At 60.5% G+C, this 26,274-nt stretch overlaps 1 protein-coding gene across 2 annotated transcripts in view; it reads right to left on the bottom strand.

Annotated features, from left to right (window-relative positions):
- TP73 (tumor protein p73) overlaps positions 1 to 26,274 on the bottom strand; it is a 52,664-nt gene that overhangs the window by 6,414 nt on the left and 19,976 nt on the right. For both annotated transcript variants that reach the window (XM_041771711.1, XM_041771712.1), the window contains exons 4-6: positions 14,141 to 14,383; positions 694 to 880; positions 204 to 319 (exon numbers count right to left, since the gene is read on the bottom strand). In XM_041771711.1, the coding sequence (XP_041627645.1) occupies positions 204 to 319; positions 694 to 880; positions 14,141 to 14,383 (546 nt within the window). The remainder of the gene's footprint in view (positions 1 to 203; positions 320 to 693; positions 881 to 14,140; positions 14,384 to 26,274) is intronic.

Genomic DNA, 26,274 nt, shown 5'->3' with positions numbered 1-26,274 from the left:
TGGCCCGCCTACCTCTCTCCTCCAGAGGCCAGAAATGAATGCAGGGAGCCCAGGGCAAGGGTAGTGAGGGCAAGGGCCTTGCTCCATGGGAGAACTTAACTCCGAGACGCTGGGGACAGGTGGGTTGGCTGACTGAAGTGACATGAGTGCTTTCGGACAGGCCGCTCCCCACCCTGTGGCTACCTGCAGGGCCCCAGGCCTACCTGCGGAGGTTCGTAGGGAACCATGACACTCTGCCTGCCCGTGACAGGGTCGTCCACGTACTGCGAGAGATTGTTGCCCTCCACCCGGATGAGGTGGCTGGCCGGAGCAGACTGTCCTGCCGGGAGGGGACGCCGCTTCAGAGGGGTGCCCAGCTGGGGTCCAGCCACCCTGTGGCAGGCACATCGCAGCAGACTGGGGACCACAGGGCTGGTCCCAATGGCCTCCTCGGGAGGGGGGGTCTGAGGCCGACTGGCCACCCTGGTGCCCTCAGAGTGCCTGGCCCGGCAGCCCTGCTGCCTGCCGTCCTGTGGGAGCCTGCACCCGTGCCCTGGGCCCCAGGTACACCTGGAGCAGATGGGGCTGGGCAGGGAAATGCTGAGCCCATCCTGCCAGCATTGCTGTCTCCCAGCCAGGAGGTCCGAGGCCAGCCCTCCCCTCCGCAGGCTGCCCGGCACCCCGGCCGCTGGGCACAAGGGCTGGAGGTCTCACCTTCGTTGAAGTCCCGCCCAAGCTCATGGTTGGGGCAGCGTTTCACAACCTCAGTCACGTGCTCTGCCTTCTTGTAGACGGGCATGGCCCGGATGACGGTGCCCGGGGGCGGCGGGGTGGACACCTTGATCTGGATGGGACATGTCTTGGCAATTTGGCAGTAGAGCTTCTTCAAGAGTGGGGAGTACTGGTGGGGGCAGAGAGGGCAGGGTTGCAGTCTAGCCCCAAGGCAGCACCCTCGGGCGCCGCGCCCCCACCCGGGTCAGGAGTCCCGCCCCCAGCTCACCCATGACCTGCTCGCCCTCTACTGTCCTTCAAAGTGCCTCCTCCAGGCACCCCTCACCTGCTTGCAGCACCTGGCCAGTTTGGGCACAGGGAGAGCAGCTGGACTTTCTGTCTGGACTCAGTGGCTGCAGAGGTTAGCACCGTCATGTCCATCTTACAGGTGAGGACAGTAAAGTCCAGGAAGCGAGGAGCTGCTGAGAGTGGGGACTGGCACCAGATCTGCCCCGCCGAGCCTGGCTTTCCCCACTCTGGACCTTAACCCCCCAGTCTGCATAGGGATCTGCCGCAGTAGGGGATTTGCAGCATCAAAGTTCTTAAAAGCCCAAAGTTAGGCTTTTTGGACATTTTGGTGAGAAACATGTAATTTTGAGACAGGCTGGGTGCCCGTATGCACTCAAGTTTTACGAAGGAACTCCCTAGAACAGCAAGTCTGAGGGGTTGAGCTCTGCAGCCGGACATGGCCACTGTGCTGGAGGGCCCTCTGACCTCAGAGCTCCAGTCCCTGTAGCCTGGCACCCTGACCCAGGGAGGATCACATGACGCCCTTCCTCTGGGGCTAGTGCCCAGCAGACCATGTCACCCACCTAAGGGCCCTGGCCAGCTCTGATTTCAAAGCTGTTGGCCACAGGGGTGCCCACTGGTTTCCAAGCTGACCGGCTTCTGGGGACCTATCCAAGGCTCCTTATGCTTCCTTCCCCCAGGCACAATGGAGAATGTTCCGGTTCTCAGATTCACAGGACACTTCCTGTCCTCACCCCATAATCCCTATGCCCCCCCCACAAAGCCCCAGTGACCTGGAGTTACCCCAATCACAAAGGCCAGAGGGTGCCCCATCTCCCCCCCAGCACCACCATGGTTCAGCCAGGGAAACTACTGTGCTGGGAGACACTGCTTCTGAGAGGTGGCCTGCTGGGGTCTGGCCACCACCATGTGGTGCATCAAAGCAGACTGGGCCACAGACTGGGGCGGTAGGTTCACAGGAGGAACTGTACCCACCGTGGTACAGTCAGGGCAACTGAGGCTGGATGCATGGAGCTGCTGGCAGAGCCAGAGAAGGAGTAGGTCTCAGCCCACATTTGCCAAGGAAGCTGGGGGGCCCTACCACCCTCATCTGCAAAGGTAAGGCCCCCACTGGCCACCAGAGCCCCCTCTCTGGCCATCAAGGGACACGGTAGGCGCTCAGGGACTGACATCCTCAGCAACTGCAAGTATACAAAAGCAAGGGTGCCAAACACAGGTGGGGCTGCCCTAGGCCCTTGAACTCCTTAGCCCCTCAGCGTGAGTCACCCCTCTGCTGATGAGCTGCCCGGGGCTTCCTCCTGGAAACGCCCCCAGAGTGGAGTCCAACGGGGTCAGGAGGACAAGTGGGCTGGGGTACCCCTGGTGGCAACCTTGGGTGCTGGACCCTGTTCAACTTTCTCTCATGCCCCCATCACAGATGGGAGCTGGATGCCCAGTGGGCTCACCCCCTCACAAGTACCCCATGCACCGGGGTCCCTAGAACCTAGTGCAGCCCAGCACCCCATACCTGGGACCCCCACCTCTGGGGAGGAGAGAATGATCCCGCACAACCCTGGGGGTAGGGGTGAAGCACTGCCGGGGAAAAGCAGAAGCCAAGGCTGCCGAAAGGTGGGCTCGGGAGTCCCATGGAGAGTGGGGGGCAGCCTGCTTCCCAGGGGTGACCACTGAGCTCCAGTGTCCCCATCAGTACAAATGCTGCCCCTTCACTCCCCAAAGCACCAGTTTGGGGGATAGGCTGAGCACCCCGCCCCAAGGACTGTGCCCAGAGCAGCAGCAGCCCAGCCCAAAGCAAACATTCGGTGTGCGTTGAGCACCCAACTCCCTTGTCCACCCACAAGTGAGGCTTCAGGACTGGTCTCTGACTCTCAGACAAGGTGCAGGTAGTTTCAGGCAGGGAACTGTCTGGCAAGCATCCTGGAGGCACTTGAGCGACTCAGCATGAGAGCAGTCACCCAGGGGGTGTCCCTGGTGGAGGAGGGCCCCACAGGGAAACATGAGTCCTCACTGGACTGCAGGGACCTGAACACAACTAATGAGAGGGTGAAGCCGGGATCCAGACAGCCATGCACTCAGCAAGCATTTGTTGAGTGCCTATTGTTTGCCAGGCCCTAGACTCACTAAGCCCCTTCAAGCCCCAGAAGAATCTAGACTTACTGGAGCCTTGCATGTGAAAGCACACAGCTCTGGTGCTGGCTGCTGCTGGCCGGCCTCAGCGGGTGAGCAGTGGGACCGGCCCTCCTGCATCAGCTGCTGGATTCTAGAGGGCATCCTCGCCCCCTGCAGGGTCAGCCGGGACCCCAGGAGGGCCCACAAGAGGTGTCCAGTGAGTGAGGTGCCCTGGGGTGAGAGGGTACATGCAGAGGACGCTCAGAGAGGGGCCTGTCTCGTCCTGGGTGGGTGCAGACATGCTGAGAAACAGGCCTGGCCTGGGAGGGGCAGGTCATGGTCAGGGCCTTTGAAGTCTGGCCGGGGTCCCGGGTCTGGCTCTGGTGCTTGGCGGCTGGGATGCTGTAAACCATTGGACAGGCCTCTCCCAGGCCTGGAGGAGGAGGGCCCGGTGACTTACTACAACTACCACCCTTAGACCCTGTTGTTAGTGCGCCGTGGTCATTCCTGGGTGGGACAGTTCCTTGTCCCTCTGTGAGCAGGACTGAGAGTGTCCCCAGGGGCGGGCAGGCCCTGCAGTCCCCTCCCTGGAGCGACCAGCCAGTGGGCTCCCATCACTCAGTCCCCTGACCTGGTGCTCCCTCCACAGCCTGAGACCAGCTCGGCAGGCTCAGCACCAGCCGGGATGGAGCAGGGCTCGGGGCACAGCCCAGACTGCAGGGACAGCTTGCCAGGTCCCAACAGTGGTTTGGGGCTCCGAGCGCGGGCGGAGACGGTGCGCCAGCCCCTCTCGAGGTCCTGCAGCCCAGCGGGTGGGGGCGCCCAGGGGTGCTCCTCAGGTCAGGACTCGCCCACCCGAGGCCCCAGGAGAGCGCCAGGGACGCCCCGCCTCGGGGAGGAGCCGCCGGGAGCTGTCCGTGGTACCGGAGCCGGAGCCGCCTGCACCGCGAGTGCCGCCGCCTGGGCACGCGAGGAGGGTGCTCGCCCCCTCCGGGTCCCTCTCAAGGCCACCTCCAGCCTTGGGCCTGGCCCTAACCCAGTGCCACCTGGAGCTGGCTGCTAATGTGGCCTTGGGCATGAACACCCGCCAGTCCCACCCTTGCAGGGGTTGAACCCACAGATGCCAGGCCAGGTTGGGGTTGAGCCACGTTGGAGGGATGCCTGAGGTTTCCCTCCACCTGGAAGCATCTGGCTGGGCTACAGGGGCAGGAGGGGCGCTTGGAGGGGGGCCTGGGATGGTCAGACTTGGGGTGGGGTCAGGGTGGGGACCTGTAGGAGGTGACAGACGTGGACACTGAAGGGCCTGTGTCTCAGAGGGTGTGAGCCCCCACCCTTCAGCTAGCTCCTTTTGCCCCTCCCTGTAGCTCCTGGAGGAAGACTCCCCGGTTCTGTCTACTCTATAGAAAAGGTCACGTGAAGACACTTCCTCTCTCTCCCTCCCTCTCACCTCTCCTTCCCTAGAACCGCTAGATGGATGTGTTTCAACAGATTCTGAGCTGATAAAATCTTATTTATCTTCGGCTGTTGACACAGAGCCGCCTGGACTTGTCTGCTCCGGGATGCGTGTATTCCTCTGAGCTTGCAGGAAACGGTCTGCCCAAATGCTGGTGTGTGCCCATCCCTGCCCTCCTCCACCCAGACCCTCCCCCTCTCCTGCCCTCCTCCCACCACAGTCCAGGATGGGCCCCGTCTGGCTGGGAGCCCAGGGCCTGGCAGGGCTGGCGCGGGGGTGGCGGGTGGCAGGCGCGGCGGCTCTGTGGCTGTTAATTTCCTCGCACCCGCTCCCCAGCAGCTGGGTGCCCGGCACGGGCAGGTTTGGACAGGACAGTGGAGAGGTGATAATAAGTTGTCTGTCATTTTCCAGGGACGTGTAGCATCTTGCAAACCGCAAATACCGTTAACCAGCTTGGGCGAATCTGTTACAACAGATTCTGGAAGACGGGGCCTGCAAGGGGGGGCTTTTATTTTTTAAATGATTTTTTTTATAGCCCACTTTTATCTGCTTCCCGTGCTTGCATGCGTGCGTGCAGAGCCACATTTCTGTCCTCTCTGGTTATGGACCCCTGAGGACTTACCCAAGGCCACAGACCCATCTCTCTTAGAGAACCTCTGTGGGTTCAAAGAGCAATCCTCCAGCCCAGGCCAACAGCCCCACCCCCACCCCGACAGTCTCCCTGGGTCCCTTTCTACTTCCAGGTAATGAGGGGCCTCCCAGGTGACATAAGCCACACTGCTTCACCCCTTCTTGCTGGCCTCTCCCACTCCTGGAGAGCTGTTGGGAGCATGGGGTGGGCTCTGACACATGTCAAGGAGGCCTGGATGGGACAGCAGGGATGAAGCCAACCTGCAACAATCACCCCAGCCCACTTCAGAGCACCCGGGGTCCATGCACAAGGAAACCCACAGCCAACACCCCATCGTGGCCACAGGACTGGTGGTTGGTGGCTCCAGGGAGCTCCAGTACACCTGTAGGGCAGCAGCCAGTGCCGGCTCTGCAGATGTGCCCGAGGAAGAAGGCTGTTCTGATCCCACAGAGCTCCTGGCTGGGGGAGGACACGGATACATCTGCCCACATACTGAACAGCAGGGGATCCCCTCACTGGAGCCCAGAGATGGAGGCAAAAACAGGCTTTGCAGGTGCAGAGTGACTCTGACCGCTGTCCAGGAGCGTCCCCAGAAGCTGTGGACCAGAAGCTGCCTACCTGGAGAGGCGGGCCTGAGCAGCCTCCCTGGCCACATCCTAGAGCCCGGTCCCCAACAAGAGATCAGGAGCCCTGGACTCTGTGCCCTGGGAGATGGAGAGCAACCACCTCTTGGCTTCGCCTCCAGGCCACAGGGCCTTGGGCCTACTCAGTCCCTTGCCCACACATGGCTGGAGGCTGGCAGGGACACCTTCCAGTGGCTTCCATCCCATGCTAAGTGGGTGACCCTACTGACCCAGGAGAGAGGCAGGTGGACACCAGGCACCGGGGTGGGGTGGGGAGGGAGCCCCACAGCAGCAACCCAGGCAGAAGAGACATAGTGGTGCCCAGAGGGGACGGAGGGCCCCGGTGGGTCTGGGGATGCTTCCTGGGCTGCAGTAATGACCTGGAGACAGTGAGCCCCGTGACAGGGTACAGTTACCCCGCCTTCTCTCCAGGGCTCCCGGGGCCACCCTGGACGCCACCACTTACATTCACTCCTCCTTTGTCCCGGGTCTATGCATACCTGGTCTCCACCCTCAAGGTCATGCACTGTCACCAGAGCCTTGCTTCCAAAAGCTGCGAGCTAAGTAGGGGTGGAGCAGCACTGACACCCCTAAGCTCCTTTGTCACTACTAGGCTTGACCTGGGTCCATGAAGACACTAAGGGGCATGTGACAGGACAAAGCAAGGGCATGGGTGCCAGATGCGATGTGCTTCTTCCTCTGGCCTGCTTCTTCCTCTGGGGTCAGGGGCGAGGGGACCAGTGGCGAGGACCTGTCCTTGGCCTCAGTGACCGGGGCACTGGGTCCCAGATGTGGCCCAGGAGCAGTGTGTGAAACTCTGGCCCTCCCTCCATTCTTCCTTTGTAACCCAGGCATCCAGCCTCAGACCCTATTTACTTAGCAATATTAATTTCTCACTAACTGATTTTTTTTTCTAGAATACTAAGAACTTCCCCAGAACCTGACAAAATTATATACAGCATCTGTTTCATTGGTGCTTATACAATTTCTCCATCTATAAAATAGGAATAATGTCAAACTCAAAGGATTGTTGTGGATTAAGTAAATTAATGTGTAAAGAAGTGCTAAATGTTAACATTACCATGGGTATGTGGATACTGATAATCATCCACTTTAGAAAATAAACTAAAGTCTTGATACTGTCTTGAAGGTATAGCCATACTACAATGTATTTGAACCCTATCACTTTGTAGCTATCTAGTTAGATTAGGAAAATTAGTAAGTAGATGCCTTTGTTTAGTGAAGTCTAAATTGAATTGTAAAATTATATTCTAAAATGAAGCCAACTCCTGATGAACCGTATGTGAATTATCTAATTGTAGATTATGGGCCAGCATTTGCTTTTTACATAAATTGAAGAATTTATGGGGATGGAGTGGGTAAGCAGGACATGGGGACACAGCTGTGCTTTGGGGACACAGCTGTGTCTTTGGGGGCACAGCTACGCTTGCGGAGAGCCCTAGCACTCCCACCAGGGACTCCCACCCTCCTGCTCCAAGGGCACAAATGGTGGCTGCATCTGAAGCACCAAGATCTGCCTCGGCCGGGTCCAAACACCGGTTCCTCTGCCTATGAACTTGGTTTCTAACTTTGGCAGCTGGAGAGCCCGTGCCTGTCTGTCCTGGTCTCCTGGAGAAGGCAGACACTCCGCTGGCTGACCCCGTAGGGAAAATGCTCTGGCAAGAAACCAGCAAGCAGGGCTGTGAGCCAGGCCACAGAGCTACACGGCATGGGGACGGAGCGGGGCGGCTGGCCACTAGCCGGGCTCTGCTCACCACAGAGGGTCCTCTCAGTTGCCAGGGGAAAGAGCCCCCTATAACTCTGACCTCCACCTGACTTGTGGCCTTTTGAGCTGGCTTGGCCTTGTCCATGTGGTGATCCTCGGGGTCAGTCCTCCTGGGCAGGGTGCTAGGGCCAACAGGCATCTTCTGCTGCAATGCTAGCCCTGGGATCCTCCAACTGTGGGCACACTGTTCTGGATGCTGCTACTGGTCTGCTGAGTGCAGGCACGGAGGGGCCAGCTCCTTCCCCCAGTGCCCTGAAGCTTCCAAATGGCCTTGGGCTGGAGCTGGCCTAGCTGCGGGTAGCTCTAGGTCAGGGAGTGTGTGTGTGTGTGTGTGTGTGTGTGTGTGTGTGTGTGTGGCGGGGGGTTTAGCCAGGCTGGGGCCACAGTGGGGGGTGGGGGGTGGGCAAGTGCTCAGGATGGGCTTGAGAGCCAGGTGTCAGCTCCTGCACACAGGCTGTCCTGCCTCTGGCCTTCCTGCCACGGAAGCTCCAGGGAAGTCTCCTGTTCAGCACCACAGTTACGGATATGCCCTCTGGCCAGGGAGCGGTGAGTGTTATTTCTTCACTCTAAATAAACTCCACTCGGAGCCAGCAGGAGAAGAGCCCACTGCTTCTCTAGAGAGCTCTGGGGTGCCTTGGACATGCTGGGGGAGGGGGTGGTCATTTTCCAGCTTTTAGGCAATGGTTGGCTGGAATCGAAATTTTCATTGAAACTTGAAATGCCCAGCAAGGCACGAAGGTAAAACACACGATCCCCCTGCATAGGGCAGTGGCTCCTGGTGCTAGGTGGTGATGGGCCGAGGGGACCTCCCTTCATCCTCCCCACAGCCCCTCACAGAGGAGTACTAGAGGAGGGGAGAGGGTTCCGCGCCCCACGGCACATGGCCATGGTGGAGGACACAGGTCTGCAATCCCAGGGGGACCTTGGGCTTAGGCCACTGCGGGTCCCCTGACAACCGCTGAACTTCCAGTTCACTAAAGCCGGGAGTGCTGGTCACTTTTTCCAGGGGGCTTTCCCGCCCTCATAGGAGCCTGTGGCCCATCCAGAATCCCAGATGAGCCCAGGGGCTTCCCCATCTGGAGATGATGAAGCCCTGGCTGGGGGAAGAAGTCTGGGGCCTCGGGTCCAGGAACTTGAGCTCGGCTTCCTAGTTTGGGATCTAAGGAAATCCAACCCAGATTTCCCCCACAACTGTCCACAGAAAGGCTCCACGGGCTGCTCAGCCGAGACCCTCACTCAGAGTCCCACAGGCTGAAGCTGCAGGATGCCCGGGATGCAGCCTCGAACTGGTTCCAGGACAGGCTTCCCCCTATAATGGGGTCCAGACACAGGTGTGGAGCCGGGCCTGGGAGATGTGCAGGGAGGGGAGGGGAGGGGCGAGTCCCAGGTCTGGCTCCCCAGCTCCTGGGCCCCAGCCCTTCCTGGTCAGCCTGGAGTGTTCAAATCATAAAGCGCTCTCAAAGGATTGTCATTTGTCAATAAATAACAGGCAGTGAAGGCGGGCGGGTCCACTCTCTCAGGTGTGGTGGCAGATGTCAGTCACTCACCACCTCCCACTCTGGGCCCCAGGTGCCCCGGTCCTCTGAGGGTCAGCCTCTCCTGCCAGTGGCTCACGGGGGTCCTGGGGCATCCCTGGAGCTGGGAGAAGGCTGTCTACTCTCCCGGGGTGCACAGATGGCCTCGTCCCACTAGCTGCCTGACGAAAGCCTGGGGTCAGGCCCCCGATCCCCACTGCTCCTGCCTTTCCTGAGCCCTGGGGTCCTCACCAGGGCTGCTGCGTGGCTTCTGGGAGCCGTGGGGAGGGTACTGGCTACAGTCAGGACCACTAGGAAGACAATCTAGAATCTACGGAGCTATACCCATTTTAGGGACATCTCAGAAAATAAATGATTCTTCATAAAGCAGTGATTATATCATGCCCGACCCATAGCTCCAAGCCTGTGGATGGAGGCTTGGATCCCCCAGGGGCTCTCCCTTGCATCCCCTATAAGAGCCCAGGTGGGGTGAGGTGGAGACCGCCCCTGGCGCACCCCTCGGCCCCCAGGACTCAGGGCTGGTGCCCTTACCAGCCCCACTGGGGTTTCCAAGGCCAAGTTCCATGACCAGCAGGCCCAGGGGCTCCACCTGCAGAGGACAGAGAGAGACGAGGCCGTGCACGGCGCAGGCTAGGAGCAGGGCCAGCCTGCAGGAGCGAGTCTGCCCCTGGAGCTCCCCATCACGCAAGCAATCCCTGCAATCTCCCCTGCTTGCTCCTCATCCCGTCTCCACAACAGACACTGTGAGAGCTCTTCCCTGGCCCTTAAATACACGTAATTGCTTCTGGTGCCAGTAAAAGGTATTAATTCCACTTATGCATTCCATAAACTTTTAGGATAACGCAATTGATACCGTGATCATGTTGGGACACCTCCACTATTATTTTCCTGCTTGCAAACCTCCAAGGCGCTGGAAAGTTTTCTCCCAAATCCATTAGTGTTGACTCAGCCACATTCTACCAGGAACTCTGTGCAGAGCCTCTGTGCGTCCCCACCTGCCTCCCACAGGACCCTCCCCAGCCAGGAGGGTTGTGCTCACCCTGTGTGCCTGGCTCAGCCCCAGGACGGACGGACGGACTGGCACTCATACATTCACGGAGCTGTGTCCAGGCTGGCAGGCTGCATGGAGGCCGCCCAGGGACTCACTGAGCCATCATGCCTGTGTGCACCCCACCCGCATGCCTCACACTGCCCAGCTGGGCCAGGTCTCCAGCCATGGCTAGCTGACCTCGGAGCCCCCTCCCAAACCTACCAATCCCCAAGGATAGTCCCCTTCCCTGGCAGGGCTCAGCCTAGGAGCAGGGGATGGAGCAGAGCTGGATAGCATCCAGATGCCCTTCTCACGGGCAGCTTCTTGGGACTCCTGGGACCAGCTGTCTGTGTGATTGCCAATCCCTGGGGGGCCCAGGAAGGGAGTGGCCATCAAGGCCCAGAAGCCAGGCTCCAGTGTGCCAGGGAGGGCTTGGCACTGGGACAAGGGTGCAAACACCAATCCCTGGCCGGGCTCCACCACCTACCAGTCCAAAGAGCATCAGTGCCCATGGATGCCAGCTCCAAAGCACAGCCCTGACCACTCGGTATCTGTCCCTCCCCGAAGCCCCCAGAGCCCTGGAGGACCCGACATAGGACAAGCCCGACACAGGACATGCCCTGGCTAGGATGGCTCAAGAGCAGCAATTTGCAGGGGGAGGGGTGTCCCCAGGCTCCAGGTGCTGTTCTAAGTGGTCCCAGGAGCCAGCTCGTTTGTCCCACAGTGACCCATCAGGCTACCTCCCACTTTTGGACCCAAGCCCATGGCTCCGCAGCAGGTCTGGGACCTGGGCGCTGCCAGTCAAATTGCCACCACGTCCTGCCCCTGGTCCCCAGGTTATGATCTTGGAGGCTGAACACACATTCCTCCTCCAGCTGCTCAGTTACACACAATGCATCCCTCCTGGATTCCACGGGAAGGAGTTTTCCAGCCCTGGGTAGCAGCCAGAAGAGGTGAGCACGCATGTTTGCGTGCACGTGTGCATGTGTGGAGTCGTGTCTATGTATGTAGCATGTGCACGTCTTTGCATGTGTGTGAGGTGTTTCGTGTGTGTGCATTTGCACACACACCTTCCCTCTGTCGGCACCCTAGGAGCATGGAGGTGAGACCTTGGGACACTTGCCGGGGGCCTCAGCCAGGCAGAGGCCAAAGACCCTATTAACAGCTGTGATCCCTTGGGGCCTGTCGAAGGTGTTTTTCCCAAGCAAGGGCAGGACCGAAGGCAACAGTCAATTTGGAATCATACTTGAGAAAAATATGAATTATCTATCAGTTACCAGCCGGCTGGCATGGCGGGGGCCACGCATGGCGCCTTGCGGAGGCCCAGACAGCACGCCCGGGAAGCAAGTCTGGGCAGCAGCCGCGCAGCCAGACCCCCAGAGCTGTGAGCAGGCGGGCTGCCCGGCAGTCCCCATCCTGCATGGTGAGCCTGCCCGCCCCCTCCCTGGGCAGGGAAAGGAGCTCGCGGGCGGTCTCTCCCAGAGACCCAAGGTGCCAAAAATCTCATTATCAATGTGTGTCCCACCTCCACCCCTGCACTGATGGGGGCTGGGGAGGGAGAGCTCTGTGTGCCAGCCGAGGGCCCGGGCAAGGGGGCGGGTATCAGGGCGAAGGGTGGTTAGAACTTGGGCACAGGTAAGCCACCTCTGCCCCCAGTATGGCTGGCCGGGGCAGACTACTCTAGAAACCGTGACCACGCCGGGGGCCCTCCAGACCTGACGCCACATCTCTGGCAGGGGAGGTAGAAGCAACTGAGGGGGCCTGACAGAGGCCCCAGGTGGGGGCGGGGGGATAGCCAGCAGAGGGGCAGCTTCTATCCCTCCCTGAGGACCAGCTCAGACCATCCAAGGCACTCCAAGTCCCCGAGACACTGCAAAGACCCCACCAGCATCCCTAAATAGCAGAGATGGAGAGAGAGAGTGTGAGAGCGAGCCAGGACCCCCCTCCAGGGCTTGCCTAGATTCCCAGGGGTCCAGCAGCTCAGGCCTTGGTGACAGTACTGATGCAGGAGGGGCTGGGACCCTTCCCTGAGATGTGAGAGAAAGGACTTAGGGAACAGTATGAACATCAAAGAGGAGAGGGAGTGAGCCTCCTGTCACCAGAGGTGCGCAATGTGGGGATGCCTTGGGTGCCTCCTGACCTGGCTTACAGCCACACAGCCAAACTTCCAATCTGGGGACCCGGGACCAGGACCCTACAGCAGTAAGAGAAGCCTCCAGCAGGTGCACCTGCAGCCGAACAACCATACCCAGGAGGACCAGCTCTATGGCACCCCACTCCCAGCCCTGCTGCTAAGGAAATAATAACGTGACACACAGCTCCTACTGTGCTCACCTGTGCTGTACGGACAGCATCCCCTCTAAGGAGCAACAAGGGGCATTACTGGAAAAATTCACAAATGAGGATGACAGGGTGGGGGCCCTGGACCAGGTGCCGACTGCGCCACTGGAAGCCCTGCGGTGGAGCTAAGCCTCACCTCAGCGATGGGTCAGGGGCTGGGGGCCCATGGTCACGGCCAGAACCAGAGACAGCGGCTGGTGGGGCGAGGTGGGGGGATGGCTTGGATCCCAGACCCAGACTGGCCCCTGCGGAGCCTCACTGGGTCTCCTGCTGGTTCCACCCCCTCTCCAGCCTCCCAGGAGCGTGGGAAAACCACAACCTGGCCAGCGGGCAGCAGGATCCCGGAGGGGATGGGGATCAGGAGACCCAGTTCTTAAAGCGGGAGAGCTGGTGCTCGGCCCCCTGCATGGACATATCTGTCTGTTCCAGGGTCCCATTTCCAGGGGCTGGGGGAGACTATGGAGCTGCTGGTCCTTGGAGGTGATGCTGCCCACAGCCAGGGCCTGCTAGGGTCCACGGGGCAGGTGCCAGGCAAGACTCTGTCCTCTTCAGGTGTGGGGGCAGGACACCGGGACCGTCCTTGGGGCTGCCTTTCCTGCCAGTGCCCTGTGAGCCCCACCCTCAGAGGAGCCTATGGTCTGTCCTGGGGGGGGTCTCAGCATCCCTGCAGTGCCCGGGCCACCTTGGGCATGTCTGGCAGCCTCTTCCTCTCCCAGCTGTAGTCGGGACAGTGGGGGGAAGCGGTTAGGAACCGCTTCTCCCTCTGCCTGTGTCTCTGCCTCTCTCTGTGTCTCTCATGAGTAAATAGATAAAATCTTTAAAAAAAATAAAAAAGGAACCTCAAGTCCCCAGACCAGGAAGCTTAGCCACCAGGTCCTGGCGGAGGGGGGCACTAACCGCCTGCTTCTCTCCGAGCCAGTGACTCCCCCCCCCACCCCGCCCCCGTGCCTGTTTCCACAGCTGTAAAATGGGACAATAACAGGTTCCACCTGGTGGGTTGCTGGGCGGTTTCAAGAGTCAACGTAAACTCAGAGCACCCCAAGGGAGGCCACAGGGGTGCGGGCCACCATCCAAGCTGGGAAAATCCCCACCAGGGGCCAGAATCCTCCAGAGCGCAGGCAGCAAGACCTGAAGACCTGAGTCCGAGGCACCGCGGATCCACCCCCAACTCCCAGTCTCATCCCCTGCTTAGAGGTGACAACTCAGAGGCTGCCAGCCAGCAGACATCAGACCTCCCTGCCCATGCACTCTACCTGGAGGAGGCAGCTTCTGTGGAACTCATGCTCACCCAGGACGGGCGGGCGGGATTCAAGCCCCACCTTGACACCCGAGGGTCTTGGTGATGATGGTCGGACTCTGCCCCATGGACCTCACCCAGGAGCCACGTCTGCCCCTCTGGGGCTCTGCGGAGGCTGGCCGCTGGGGCCACACGTCCGAGGGGTGGGCACGCCCAGACTGCCCGGCCCCAGACCCGCCTCCTGCCCTATGCTCCTCCCGGCTCACTGCTTACTGCGGGGGGCCAGGCAGGAATCCGTGTGGACACCTGGCCGGCCCTCCCTCGCTGCCCAGAGGGGGGCGATCACCCCTCCCACCCTCACAGCCCACAGATGTCCCTCGGGAGCAGGGGTGCGACTCACCGTCCAGGTGGCTGACTTGGCCGTGCTGGACTGCTGGAAGGTGACGTCGAAGTGGTGGGGACCAGGGTAGTCGGTGTTGGAGGGGATGGCCGGTGCAGGCGACATGGTGTCGAAGGTGGAGCTGGGCTGCGCGTAGGGTGAGTGGGTGGGCACGCTGGCGGCGTGCTCCGGGGTGTAGGGGCTGGCCGAGGCCGCGCGGCTGCTCATCTGGTCCATGGTGCTGCTCAGCAGATTGAACTGGGGCTAGCGTGGGAAGGGGGAGGGAGGGGGACACACAGTCAGGCTGGAGCGTGGAGCGTGGAAGCGCGCGCCGGCCAGAGGTGTCCTGTTACAGGAGCCTTAAAGGGCCAGCAGCTCAGTCATCCCAAATATTTCCCGTCCCACCCCCCCAACTCCCGACAGGTCACTGCTTGTGTTGGGATAAACTGACATATTCACCTCGCCCTCCCCTCTCCATCAGCCTCCTTCTGTGCCAGGGTTTCCGTGGAGCACACCTGGAGGGGAGCTGCTGGCAGGGGAGGCTCCTGCCCCTGGACCTCCTGGCAGGCTGGGGGGCAGCACTCTCCAGGGGCAGCGTCCCCATGCCCCTAAGACAGCCCCAAGGAGGGAGACCCCAGGCCCAGGGAGCCAGACAGAGGGAGGGATGGGCCAGGGCAGGGGGTGGGTCCCACAGTCCCCTCCTTCCCCCGCAGGGGACCATGTCCCATCAACCTCCTGGGGTCCTGGGACCTTGTGATGGGTCAGCCCCTCCCTGGAGCTTCAGGAGGCCAGAGCAAAGGAGGGAGGGGACAGCCCAATCCACCACAGATCAGGTCCCCTCTGGAGGGCAGGCAGGGAAGACCCCTTTCCCTGTCTGGAGGCTTCAAGCAGGGGGTGGGCTGGATGGGTAAAGAGCAGCTGATCTCCAAACACGGAAGCATCTCTTGCTTTGTGGCCAGAGGGTGATGAGGTTTGCTTTAATCCTCATGTGGGCCTCAGGTGGATGTGGCTATTATCCCATTTTACAGATGAGGACACTGAGGCACACAGGGGGTGATTGCCTGGGGTGAGGCACCAGCCACCCTCAAGGCAGTTACCCTGAGAGCCCTGGGGCCTGGGGTGCCCATGGGGGGCAGAGGCTGATGGGTACCAAGAGCGATGGGGGCTTACCCTGCAACCTCCCTTCACCAATCTGCCTCCTTTAGATCCCAAAGCACAGGAGTGTATCCCTGAGGGCGCAGGGGGCGGGGACCAGCTGCTGGGCCCCTTTCTGCCCTGGGTGTTTTTCTCCATCAGGAGGGTGGTGCTCATTACCCAGAGGCCCCTCCAGCTTAGCATCCCCTTGGAAGGCACATGTTCTTTCCCTTCCACTCTGCTGGTGACAAGGGTCCTGGAGTCCCCACTGGAGGCTGCCCAGCCTGAAGGAAGCTTAGCACAAGTGATGACCCAGGAGGAGTGAGGTGACAGGTGACAGATTGTCACTAAAGCTGTGGCTCCGTGCCTTCTGGAGCTCCGGCTGCAGCTGCCATCGGACCTCCAGAGCTGGGTCCCACGTCCACCAGCCACAAGACAGAAGCCCCCTGCAGGGCCCGGCTGCAGCCTCCTTCCCCATCCGGCTCCCACTGCCTCCAGACTAGCCCTGCCTTCGCTTGTGCACGGTGGGGGCGTGGCGGGGGCGGGGGGGGGGGGGGAACCAGCACCCACCATCATGAGGGGTAAGCGGATAAACAAACTGTGCTGTTGTAGACTGCAGCCACACGGGCAGAGCCGTGGCCCAGGGGCTGGGTGGGGCTGGGGGCCACCGCTTGGGGGGTGCTGTTTTCCTCTGGATGTGATGCGGGTGCCCTAGAATCCACGGTGCACAGCAGTGGTGAGCTGCACATCACAGACACCGTGGCTCCATAAAGTTCTTCAGAACAAAACGACAGAGAGGAAGGAGGAAGAAGCCTCCTCTCCAGGAGTGTGAGGGCCAGGCTGGGGAACCCCCCCACCGCATTCTCATCCCGAGGGGCATCACTCCTGCATCCCTCCTGCCTCTGGCCTCTGTCTCCCCATCCTGACTGCGAGGGGGCGCCACAAGAGGGCTAACATGTGTCGGGACCATTGGCCACAGCAAGCTAAGCAGTGCTGGGGGTGCCCAGCACCCCGACTCCATACACGGTGCCACGAGAAAAATACAGAAATGAAGGATCTCACTCTCAGGTTCATACTGAGCATGTGACACACTGTGCATCATTTCTGGTGAATTAACTATTAAATTACTTCCACGGGTTTCTTTTTACATTTCTTCTGTGTGGCTCCTGGAAAATGCAAAATCATATGTGTGGCCCACATGGGCATTTCTACTGGATGGTGCTGGACCCGAGTGTCTGGCTCCCACTCCCATCATCAGCTCTGCTATGGAGCTGCCCCTGTGGGCACATTCCCCAGGGGCTGCTGAGGAGTGGCCCAGCGGCAAAAGGAAAGAAGGAAGGAAGGGAGGGAGGAAGGGAAGGAGGGGAGGAGAGAAGAGGGGAAGGGAGGGAGGGAGGGAGGAAGGTGGGTGTGCAAGGCAGCAGGATGGACTCCCCTACACAGATGCCCAGGAACCTGGATGGACTGAGTATGAACCCAGCCTTCCCACTAAACCAGGCTGAGAGCCCCATGGGTCCTGGAGGGGGCAGGGTTCCCAGCCTGCCCCCAGCCCAGAGTCCCATGGCCTCTCTCCTCCAGGTGACAAGCCATGGCCCCGAGGAGCATCTTCCCTGTGATCATAAGGCCCCCTCCCCAGGCCCCCAAGGGCTACAGGAGCCTTTCCACCTCCCGGGCCTCAGTGAGGACAGCAGACCAACCAACGGGGGCTCAGGTCTGTCCTCCCCACTACAACCCCACAGCAGCACAGCTCAGGTCTGTCCTCCCCACTCAGACCCCACAGCAGCACAGCCCAGGTCTGTCCTCCCCACTCCGACCCCACAGCAGCACAGCCCCGGCCAGCAGGGCAAAGGGCCCCTGCCCCCCTGTTCAGGAGAAACAAGAGGCAGCCCCACGACAACAACGTTGTTCAGATTTTAACTTGTCCACATTCTTTACTGATCTGAGGCGGGTGCCAGGGAATTAGTCACTGAACCAAAAGAGCAGAGGTGATAGCATCTGTGGGCCCAGGAGAGGAGCAGGAGGGAGCGGGAGGCTTCCAGTGGGCAGGGGCAGGCCGGGAGCCCTTTGAGAAGTGCAGGGAGGAAGCCCTGCTCACAAACACACCTCCTTTGGCCTCTGGCATTTTGTGGTCTGGGCCCCCCCCCCCCAGAGTTACCTCTCCCCAGGGGAGCGGAGGCCACTGTGCAGCATGTGTTGGGCCACTGTGCTGTGGCCATGTGGGGCTCCCTCTTGGGGTTCTGCTGCCCCAGGGGCACACCTCTGCCTGCACCACCCAGGAATGGGCAGGGGTTGTGTCCGAGAGTGGCAGGGAAACCCGTTGGTCGGGAAGTGCTCTGGTGGCTCCCAAAGGCCCTTCCTTCCCTCCCTTTGCATTCCTCCCAAGTGGGGAGCCAAGAGCCCCCAGCCCGACCTTGCTGCCCAGATGCGGCCCAGCACAGCCACACGGAAGCCTGGGGGTCTCAGGAAGCTGGGGGAGGCCCACTTGGCAGCAGGAAGAACCTGGGCAAAACCAGGACTTTTTTGGTTTGTTTTGCTTTCAATCAGAACTCCCAAGAGAGTGGGCTAATTAGGACATGCCCAGCCCCAGGCGGCCCACATGTGCCTACATGTGCACACAGGGCTCCTGGGCCAGACCCAAGGAGGGCTGCAGGGCGGGAGTGAAGCAGCCAGCGGGTGGCCTCCCCTCTGGGTCTGAGGCCCTGCCTGGAGGGCGGGGGGGCTGGGCTCTGGGAGGGGCTGGGGCAAGAGAGGGCCTCTCCTCCAGATCCCCATGTGCCTTGCTGGATGGTGGCTGGTGGCCTGGGAGCTCTTTCCACCAACACTGGACAGGCTCCCCAAGACACACTCTGTGCATTTGCTGCACACACGTGTTCTGGTGCTCTGTGCACTGGGTCAGGGCCGAGAGGGTCCTGGGGCACAGGCAGCTCTGGCCGTGCACTGGGGTGTCCATCCCAGCCTTTGCAGGGATCCAGGCTCGCTTCCTGGTCAGGCCCCTCTTGGGCCAGGATTCCAGGTGGCCCATTCCTGCTCAGAGGAGGGCACCCATAGGTCTGGGGGCCGCATGCACATGTGTGCTCACACACCTGCAGGGATGGGGCTGCTGCAGAGGGAGGAGGGGTAGGGTGAGCCCTGGGTGGACTGTGTTCCAGCACCTGCCCTCTTCTGGGAAAGGAGCTGGACTCTGGGGGCACAGGGAAGGAGGGTACTCCCCGAGGACCAGCAGGGAGAGGATGAAGGGAACCACATGGGGTGGAAAGGTCCCAGCTTCCAGCCCACCCCACCCTGTCATTGCATCACCAGCCAAGGGTCCTCCCCTCCTCTGCATATCGGCAGGGGGCCTGTGTGCTGGGAGAGCTGCTCATTCACTCACTTTGGCCAGAGTCTCTGGTTTCCATCCCCTCCCCAGACCTCACTGCTTTGATCCATACCACCCAAGGGGTGGCAATCAATAGGGGCTCTGTGGGGGTTCAGAGGCATCAGCTCCCCTGCCACCTGGCACCCCGACCCCCACAGGCGCAGAGGGCCCAGCCTGCCCACTGGTCCTCCTGCCCAGGAGCCTGAGCTCAGCGCAGCCCTGCAGTCCCTGCCCCACAGGCCAGACATCCCAGCCCAAGCTCCCAGTGCCCTTTGCTGGCCAAGCCAGCATTGGCGGTCCCCACAGGAGACAGGTGACTCTCCCGGCCACCCCACTGCTCACCTACAGGTCTGTCTGTGTGTTCAGGTCCAGAGTGACTGCCACCCTCAAGGATCATGTCCTGGAGTGAAAGGAGGGGGACAGAAGGGACCTTCCAGGTCTGGCAGGGCAGAGCAGGGCTCTGAGGTCAGGAGGCCCAGGGACTGAGGTCCCAGCCTCACCTGTGTGACCCAGCCCAGCATTCTACCACCCTCGGCCTCAGCTTCCCCATCTACAAAGCAGGGGTGAAGCCATAGGGCAGCTGTGCAGATCAGGAGGGTCCAGGGAGGCTGTGGTGCATGACACACTGATCCCCCCCTTCTCCACACAAAAGTCCAACAAAGTAAGGGCTGCAGACGGGGACCCAGGCCCGGCCAGCCCCGGACCCTCACCCACTCACTCAGAGGATGGGCTGAGCCCCAGGCACAGAGATGGGGCAAGTGGAGCCCCCCGTGCCCGGAGAGGCCACGTCCCGCCATGCTGTCACGCCCAGCCCCAGACTGGGCGCTGGGAACCTCTGGGCCGAACGACACAGACCTCCAAGCACTCGTGGGCCCCTGGCACCGGCTCTTGCCTTGGGTGCTCTCTGGGGTTGAAAGCAGGTCCTGTACCCCGTCAGGAGCACCTGGTGGGAGCGGCCACGGTGCGTGGTGGGGACGGCCAGCCATGCCCAGGGGCCAGGCCACCTCTCTGCACCTACGCCCTCTTCTACTCTGTCGCCTGTCCCAACCAGCCCGAGTTCTCCAGAAATGGGGCTCATCCAGCTTCACTGGGTCCATCCTTTGACTGGGAGCTGGGTTTTGCAGTTTTGTAAGATTCCTATTGTACGTGTTTACTTATTTAATGCCAATGAACCATCTCAAATGAGTTTTGGGGATGTAGATGGAAAACAAATTGTAGAAGTTTGTGCTCCGCTCGCTCCCCAGCATCCGTGGGCACCTCTAGTGGACTCCAGGCTATTAAGGCAGGAAGAGCAAGAGCACAGGTGGGCTGGGACCGTGCGGCGCAATGACGTGCAGGTGCATATGCAGGTGTCACCCACGCTCTCCCCAGAGGGAACAGAAATACTTGTCACTAGAATTTAAAACGACTCCTGTCAGTGGTCAGAGGCTCTGTTCCAGACTGACTCACCTAGTGGAGGGGACTGGAGGGACAGAGAGGACGTTTCCAGCCCCGTCCCTGCACGGGGCCAAGCAGGGGCAGCTGCGGACACTGGGCTCCAGCACTGGTTTAGGAAGACCTGTTTGTCCGTGCCACAAGGACACCGATTCCAAAGACAGAGCTCCTGCCCCTTTGGGTGGGGTGATATGGGGTCCCCCGGGGGCCCTGCTCCCAGCCTCCTTTGTACACTGCCGGTCCGAACCACAGGGCTCTTGCTCCTGCTATTCCCCTCCTGGAACACTGTCTCCTCACCACTGAGAGAGCCTTTCAAGACTCACTTCCTCCTAGTAATTGCAGGCTCTCCACCTGCTGGTGTCCTGGGGCCGAGTTCCCTCCCACTTTTCTGGGCAGGGTAACAGACATCATGATGCACACCCTTGTGGGTTCGTATCCCATGGGCTGTCAATTTTCCTCTAGCTATAAGCCTCTAAAATACAGGTGAAGCTTGACCAACACCAGGTTAGACACCCCATGCAGCCCAAAATCCAAGGATGACTTATGACTCCCCCAAAGCTTAACCACTGATAACCTATCATTGACCAGAAGCCCTTTCGATAACATCAAGCCAATTGACACAGATGCTGCCTGCTACGTGTGTCATGTACTACAATCTCACAAGGAAGCAAGCCATAGAAAAGAAGATCTCGCTAAGAAAATCATCAGGGGATGCCTGGGTGGCTCCGTCAGTGAAGGGTCTACCTTTGGCTCAGGTGGTGATGTCAGGGTCCTAGGATCAAGTCCCACATCGGGCTCCCTGCTCAGCAGAGAGTCTGCTTCGCCCTCTCCCTCTGCTGCTCCCCACCACTCATTTTCTCTTTCTCTCTCTGTCTCAAATAAATCAATGAAATCTTTTTTAAAAAAGAAAAAGATCGGGGATCCCTGGGTGGCTCAGTGGTTTAGCGCCTGCCTTTGGCCCAGGGCGCGATCCTGGAGTCCCGGGATTGAGTCCCACGTCGGGCTCTCGGCATGGAGCCTGCTTCTCCCTTCTCCTGTGTCTCTGCCTCTCTCTCTCTCTCTGTCTATCATAAATAAATAAATAAATCTTTAAAAAAAAAAGAAAAAGATCATAAGAAGGGGAAACCTATTTCACTACTGTATTTATAAGAAAAAATCTGCATACAAGTGGACTCAAGCCGCTCAACCCCAGGGTCCACTGTGATGGTTCTTGCGGCAAAGGGTGCTGCTCCCCAGCTGCTCCAGCACCATACACCCTGGGTCCTCAGGACGTTCTTCCTGGACTAAAGCCTATCCTCCCCTCTGTGCAGAAAGCACGCAGGGGTCAGCGGGCCTGGACTGCAGCGGGCCTGCAGGCCTGCCTGGACTCCTCTGCTTTGTGACCTTGGCCGGGCTCACGCGGATAGTACAGGGGTGCCCAGGCGTGGCTGTTGTGTTGGTACCATCAGGGTCCTCCATCCATTCCCTGAGGCTCAGGACAGTGCAGAGTGAGGACACTTCCAAAGCGCTTCCAAAGAAAGCCGAGGCCCAAATGCAATGCCAAGCACAGCCCACCCAGGACCTTCCCAGAGGTGGATGGTGGTGACACGCCCGGCTTGAGGCATCACAGTTCCTCCCCCCTTGCCCTCCTGTCCTCCCCACCAGGCCCCAGGTGGCCCCGCCTGCTGCATCCACTGCTCCCCAAGCCTACAGCACCACAGGCATCCTGTGCAGCCCTAGGGCCTTGCAAACACGTTTCCCTTCCCAGCCCCAAGTGGAGGAATGGTCTGGAGGGACGATCTTCATGGCTCCCCCCACGGTCAGCCCTGGTGCACCCCATGTTCCAGCCGCCTGGTGAGAGCCCCACTCAAGGCCACATCCTGCACCTCTGGCAGATAGCCGCCCTGGCTTCCAGCCCGCGGTAGGGCTGCCTGGCCTCCCTGGCCCTCCCTCAGCTTCCAACCCCTGCACAGAGCCCACCTCCCCAGGAAGCATCCTGGCCCTGCTGCCCCCTCCTGGCCGGGCACTGGGGTTGGAGCTGAGCCCAATGGGCAAGGCACACAGATCCATCCTTTCCTGGGTCTGGGTGCTCCAGAGGTGGGAACTACATCATAGGGCCTTGGGCTTGGCCAAGGAATCGGGAGACTGGGGCCCTGACTTCACCACAGCCCGGCCGTGTGGTCCTCAACTTTGTGGAATATAGGTGAACAGTGTGGCCATGCTTCTTCCTCGGGACCAGTGTGCATCTGACTGGAGGAGTGTGTGACGGGCTCAGGGAGGGGTGGCTGGAGCCTCAGACACTGCTGAGCCTTCTGTCCAGATGCTCCTCCCCAGACCTCCACTGTGGGCGGCGGGGGGGGGTCCCCTGTTCCCCATGGAGATGCCACCTCCTGCGGGGAGAGCTCCCCACTCCTGGACGCAGCCCTGCCTGACCGGGGAGTGCACACCCTCTCCCTGGGGGCCCGGGGGTGCAGGCGGGAGCCCCCCTCATCTTGGAGGGCTCTCTCCCACCCTGAGGTTCTCTCCCACCCCAAGTGGGTGTCTGCTCTGACCCCAGCAACCCCCAGCTCCCCAGAGAACACTACCACCAAATTTTTTTTTTAATCGAATATGAACTCCAAACCCCCTGATCTTCTCTGGCAGGCATGTCTGGGCTTGGGTACAACCTCGCCCAGAGGTGAGTGCCTGGCAAGCCGTCTGGGCTTCAGGGGGAGATAGCCCATCCCGCTCAGAGCAAGACCTCCATCCTGCGGTGTTTCCCACAGCATCTCCCGGAGTCTGTGATTAAACGGGTGGAAATGCCAACAAGACCGGACTCGTGCAAGGGGGGGGCGGGGGGGGGGAGGCACCCTCTCCTCCTGAAAATATGCGCTTACACTCTCTCCTCACCCGGGGCTGAGGCAAGGCTCTGCCCAATCTGCGCCAGGACCAGGTGGAAGTTTCCACACCTCGCGCCGGAGAAACGCGCCCCCAGAAGCCCGCTGCTGCAGCTGCTGAGGCGTGTGTCTGCAGGACGCCCCTGCCCGCCGCCGCCTGCACACCGCACTGCGCACACCTGGGGGGCAGCCTGGGGCCAGGCCGGGTCCCTGTGCATCCCTGGGCTGCGCCCTGCCAGCCTCAGCGGGGCTGCCCGTGACCTGGGCAGGGGGACCACGGATGCACAGACTATTTCAATCCCCAGGACAGAGCCCCATCCAGACCCCAGCTCCCGGAGCGCCCAGGACCTGGAGCAAAGTGGGGTGCAGCTCACGGGAGTACCCCTCTGCCCTGGGCATCACTGGGGACAGGCGGCCTTCCTGTCCCCTTCCCGTCTGCTGCCCCAGAGCCGGACCCTGACCCAGGCATCTGCCCTGACACCCCTCACCCACGTCTCCTTGTCTGTCTGTCCATTCTGCAGGGGCTGATCAGGCCCCGCCCACACCAGACCCCTCTGAGAGCCGCTGCTGTCCTTGGTGGCATGTGCAATAAAGGTGCCAGGGAGGGTGAGGGAGAGTCAAGAGGGTGCCAGCTCAGATGACCAGGACCCAGAGTTGGAGCAGCAGCCATGCACTCCTCAGTGAGCGGGTTTGCTCCCTCCCTCCCCAGTTCAAGGCTCTGGGGTAGATAGACAGGCCAGCCCACTGCCCCTGCCCGCTCTGCTGCCTGACAGCCCCCAGGCTGGGCTCCCCTCCCCACACACCCAGGAGGTGCGGGGGGGGGGGGGGGGACAGCGGCACAACGCAGACATGGCCACAGCCTCCAGAGCCGTGCTCGTGCAAGGCCACAGCAGCAGGCAAACCAGCCTGTGAGGCTGTAGGGGCTCAGGCTTCAGGACAGGCTGGACACAAACACCACCCGGCATGGGCAGAGGGAGGTGTGGGAAGGCGTGGGAGCCTGCAGACTGGATGCCAGCAAGCAGAGGAAGGGCTGAGGGGGACGGTTCAGCCAGCGGACCTGCTGGCTCCGAGTCAGAGGCAGTGAGGTGGCCATGGCACGGTGCTGGGGCCTGGCACCCCCAGAGGACACACTGGTGGACTCCTAGGGCAGGGGATGACAGGTGTGGCAGTAGGCAGGTCAAGAAGAGCTCCCAGGTTTCAGCCACACAAAGGAAGAGTGGATGTTTCCCAAGCTGAGACTGTGGGGGAGGTGGGGCTGCAGAGAGGTGGGGATGGGCCCCGCAGAGATGGGCCCAGAGCCTGGCCAAGGGGGTAGGGGAGTGTCAGAGTGTCAGCTCCGTGAATAGGATGGTGGTGATACCTCCATCCCCCAACCCCCCAACCCCCCGCCCCTGGGCAGGCTCTGGGATTTCCCTTCTGGAACAGTCCATTCCTTCCCAGGCCCCAGAGCCTCGTGCTCCTGCTGCCCCAGGTCAGGGAGAGGACACCATGGCCGAGGCCCATGCTGCTGCACAGACCCCTGGCCGCTCCAGCTCTGCTCCATCTAGTCACTTGAACACCTCCTGTCTGGTCCCCCCGAGGCCCTGTCCCTTTTCTGTCCTCACTGCCCGCCCCCCACATCACTGGCTCCTGGCTCAGGCGGCCCCTCTTGTGTCCTGGGAGGTGTCTGTCTGTCTGTGATCTGGTTACTCTCCCTCGGTGCAGCGCACGCCCGTGCTGGGATGCCCCCCTCCCCTAGTCATTTCCACCTGCCACCTGCCCCCCCTCCCTCACTCCCTGTCTAAGCGGCCACTCTGCTAGTGTGGCTCAGACTCCCCCTCCTCCCCCCGCAGCCCCTTCTTGGCCCAGCGGCCACAGCTGATGAGCAGCTCACGTGGATGGAACTGGAGGGTATTATGCTGAGTGAAGTAAGTCAATCAGAGAAGGACAAACATTATATGGTTTCACTCATACGGGGAATATAAAAAATAGCGACAGGGATTATAGGGGAAAGGAGAGAAAATGAGTGGGAAAAATTAGAGAGGGTGACAAAACATGAGAGACTCCTAACTCTGGGAAACGAACAAAGGGTAGGGGAAGGGGAGGTGGGAGGTAGGACGGGGTGACGGGCAAGGAGCAGGGCACTGGACGGGATGAGCACTGGGTGTTATACTATATGTTGGCAAATTGAACTCCAATAAAAAATATACAGAAAAATCCAAATGCGAGGTTAAAATTTATAAAACTTTAAAATATATTTAATGTCTCATTTCCTTTGTTTTGCTTAACAATAAAAATATTAATCTATGAAAAAAAAAAAGAAAGCAGAGCTCACTCTTCACCCCACATTCTCCTCCTGCAGGTTCCCATCTGAATAAACAGGTGGCGACCCCCTTCACCCAGCCTCCTGGGTCCACCCTGGGTCACCTCTGCCCTCATCCCCAGCCCACCAGCAAATCCTGTTGGGAACCCAGGGGTGCGGGCTGCCTCCCCTGCGCCCACCTGGCCCGAGGAGGTGAGGAGGCGTTGTCCCTCTGCGGGTGTATCCAGCGGCATCCGGCTTCCAGCCTCGGCCCTGCCCTCCTGTGGTCCACTCCTAGCACTGCAGCAGGGGCTCTTTCCAGAGCCCCGGCAGGATCTCGCCCTTCCTCCCCCCATGGGCCTCGGGTACAGGAGGTGCTTGCTTAGAACAAATTTCTTGCTGCACTGATTGGCTTTTCCCAGCAGGGCCCTTTCTACCAAGAGGCTACGGTATCTGCAAAGAGAGAGCGACCAGACCCACGCCGCACAGGGGATGCAAAGCACTGTGCCCTCTGGAGCTGCTGCAGGACAGTGGACACTGGTGTTCACGCAGCACCCCTTCCAGCACCCAGCATGGACTGGCAGACAGTGGGAAGAGGCCAGGCCCACACACCCATGACCCAGCTCGAAGACCCTGCAGCTCAGACAGCCCCCCGGGCCCTTGACACACAGGCACGGAAAGAGCCAGGGGAACCTAATACTGACCTTGCTTATCTCTTGAGACTTTAAAGCTTTGCTGACCAGTGAAACAGCCCCAAAGACTAGTGAATATGGCAAATCACAATATTTCCAACCGGGAAAAGCCAGCCCGGGGTGCCTGCTATGGGTTGTGGGCAGCGTGGTCTCAGGTGAGAGGGGCCCTGAGTGGGGGCAGCTGGTCAAACACAGGTGGGAGAAGCTGCCGCAGACAGAGGCCCCAGCCCTCTCAGTGCCAGCCCCATGCCCCCAGTAAGTGCCAGCTGCCACCAAAGGCAAGAGTAGTTCAGCCCTCGACGGAGAAGCAAACCCTGAGTACAGCTAAACCTGCAGGGAGAGGGGGTACCCTGGCGCCCGGAGCAAACCCAGTGGGCAGCATGGTGCTCAGACAAGGAACCGGG

The sequence above is a fragment of the Vulpes lagopus genome, chromosome 10 (genome assembly GCF_018345385.1).
Source record: "Vulpes lagopus strain Blue_001 chromosome 10, ASM1834538v1, whole genome shotgun sequence".
In the NCBI taxonomy this organism is placed as follows: Eukaryota; Metazoa; Chordata; class Mammalia; order Carnivora; family Canidae; genus Vulpes; species Vulpes lagopus.
Note: the sequence above shows the minus strand (reverse complement) of the source record. Positions and strands in the feature narration are given on the sequence as shown.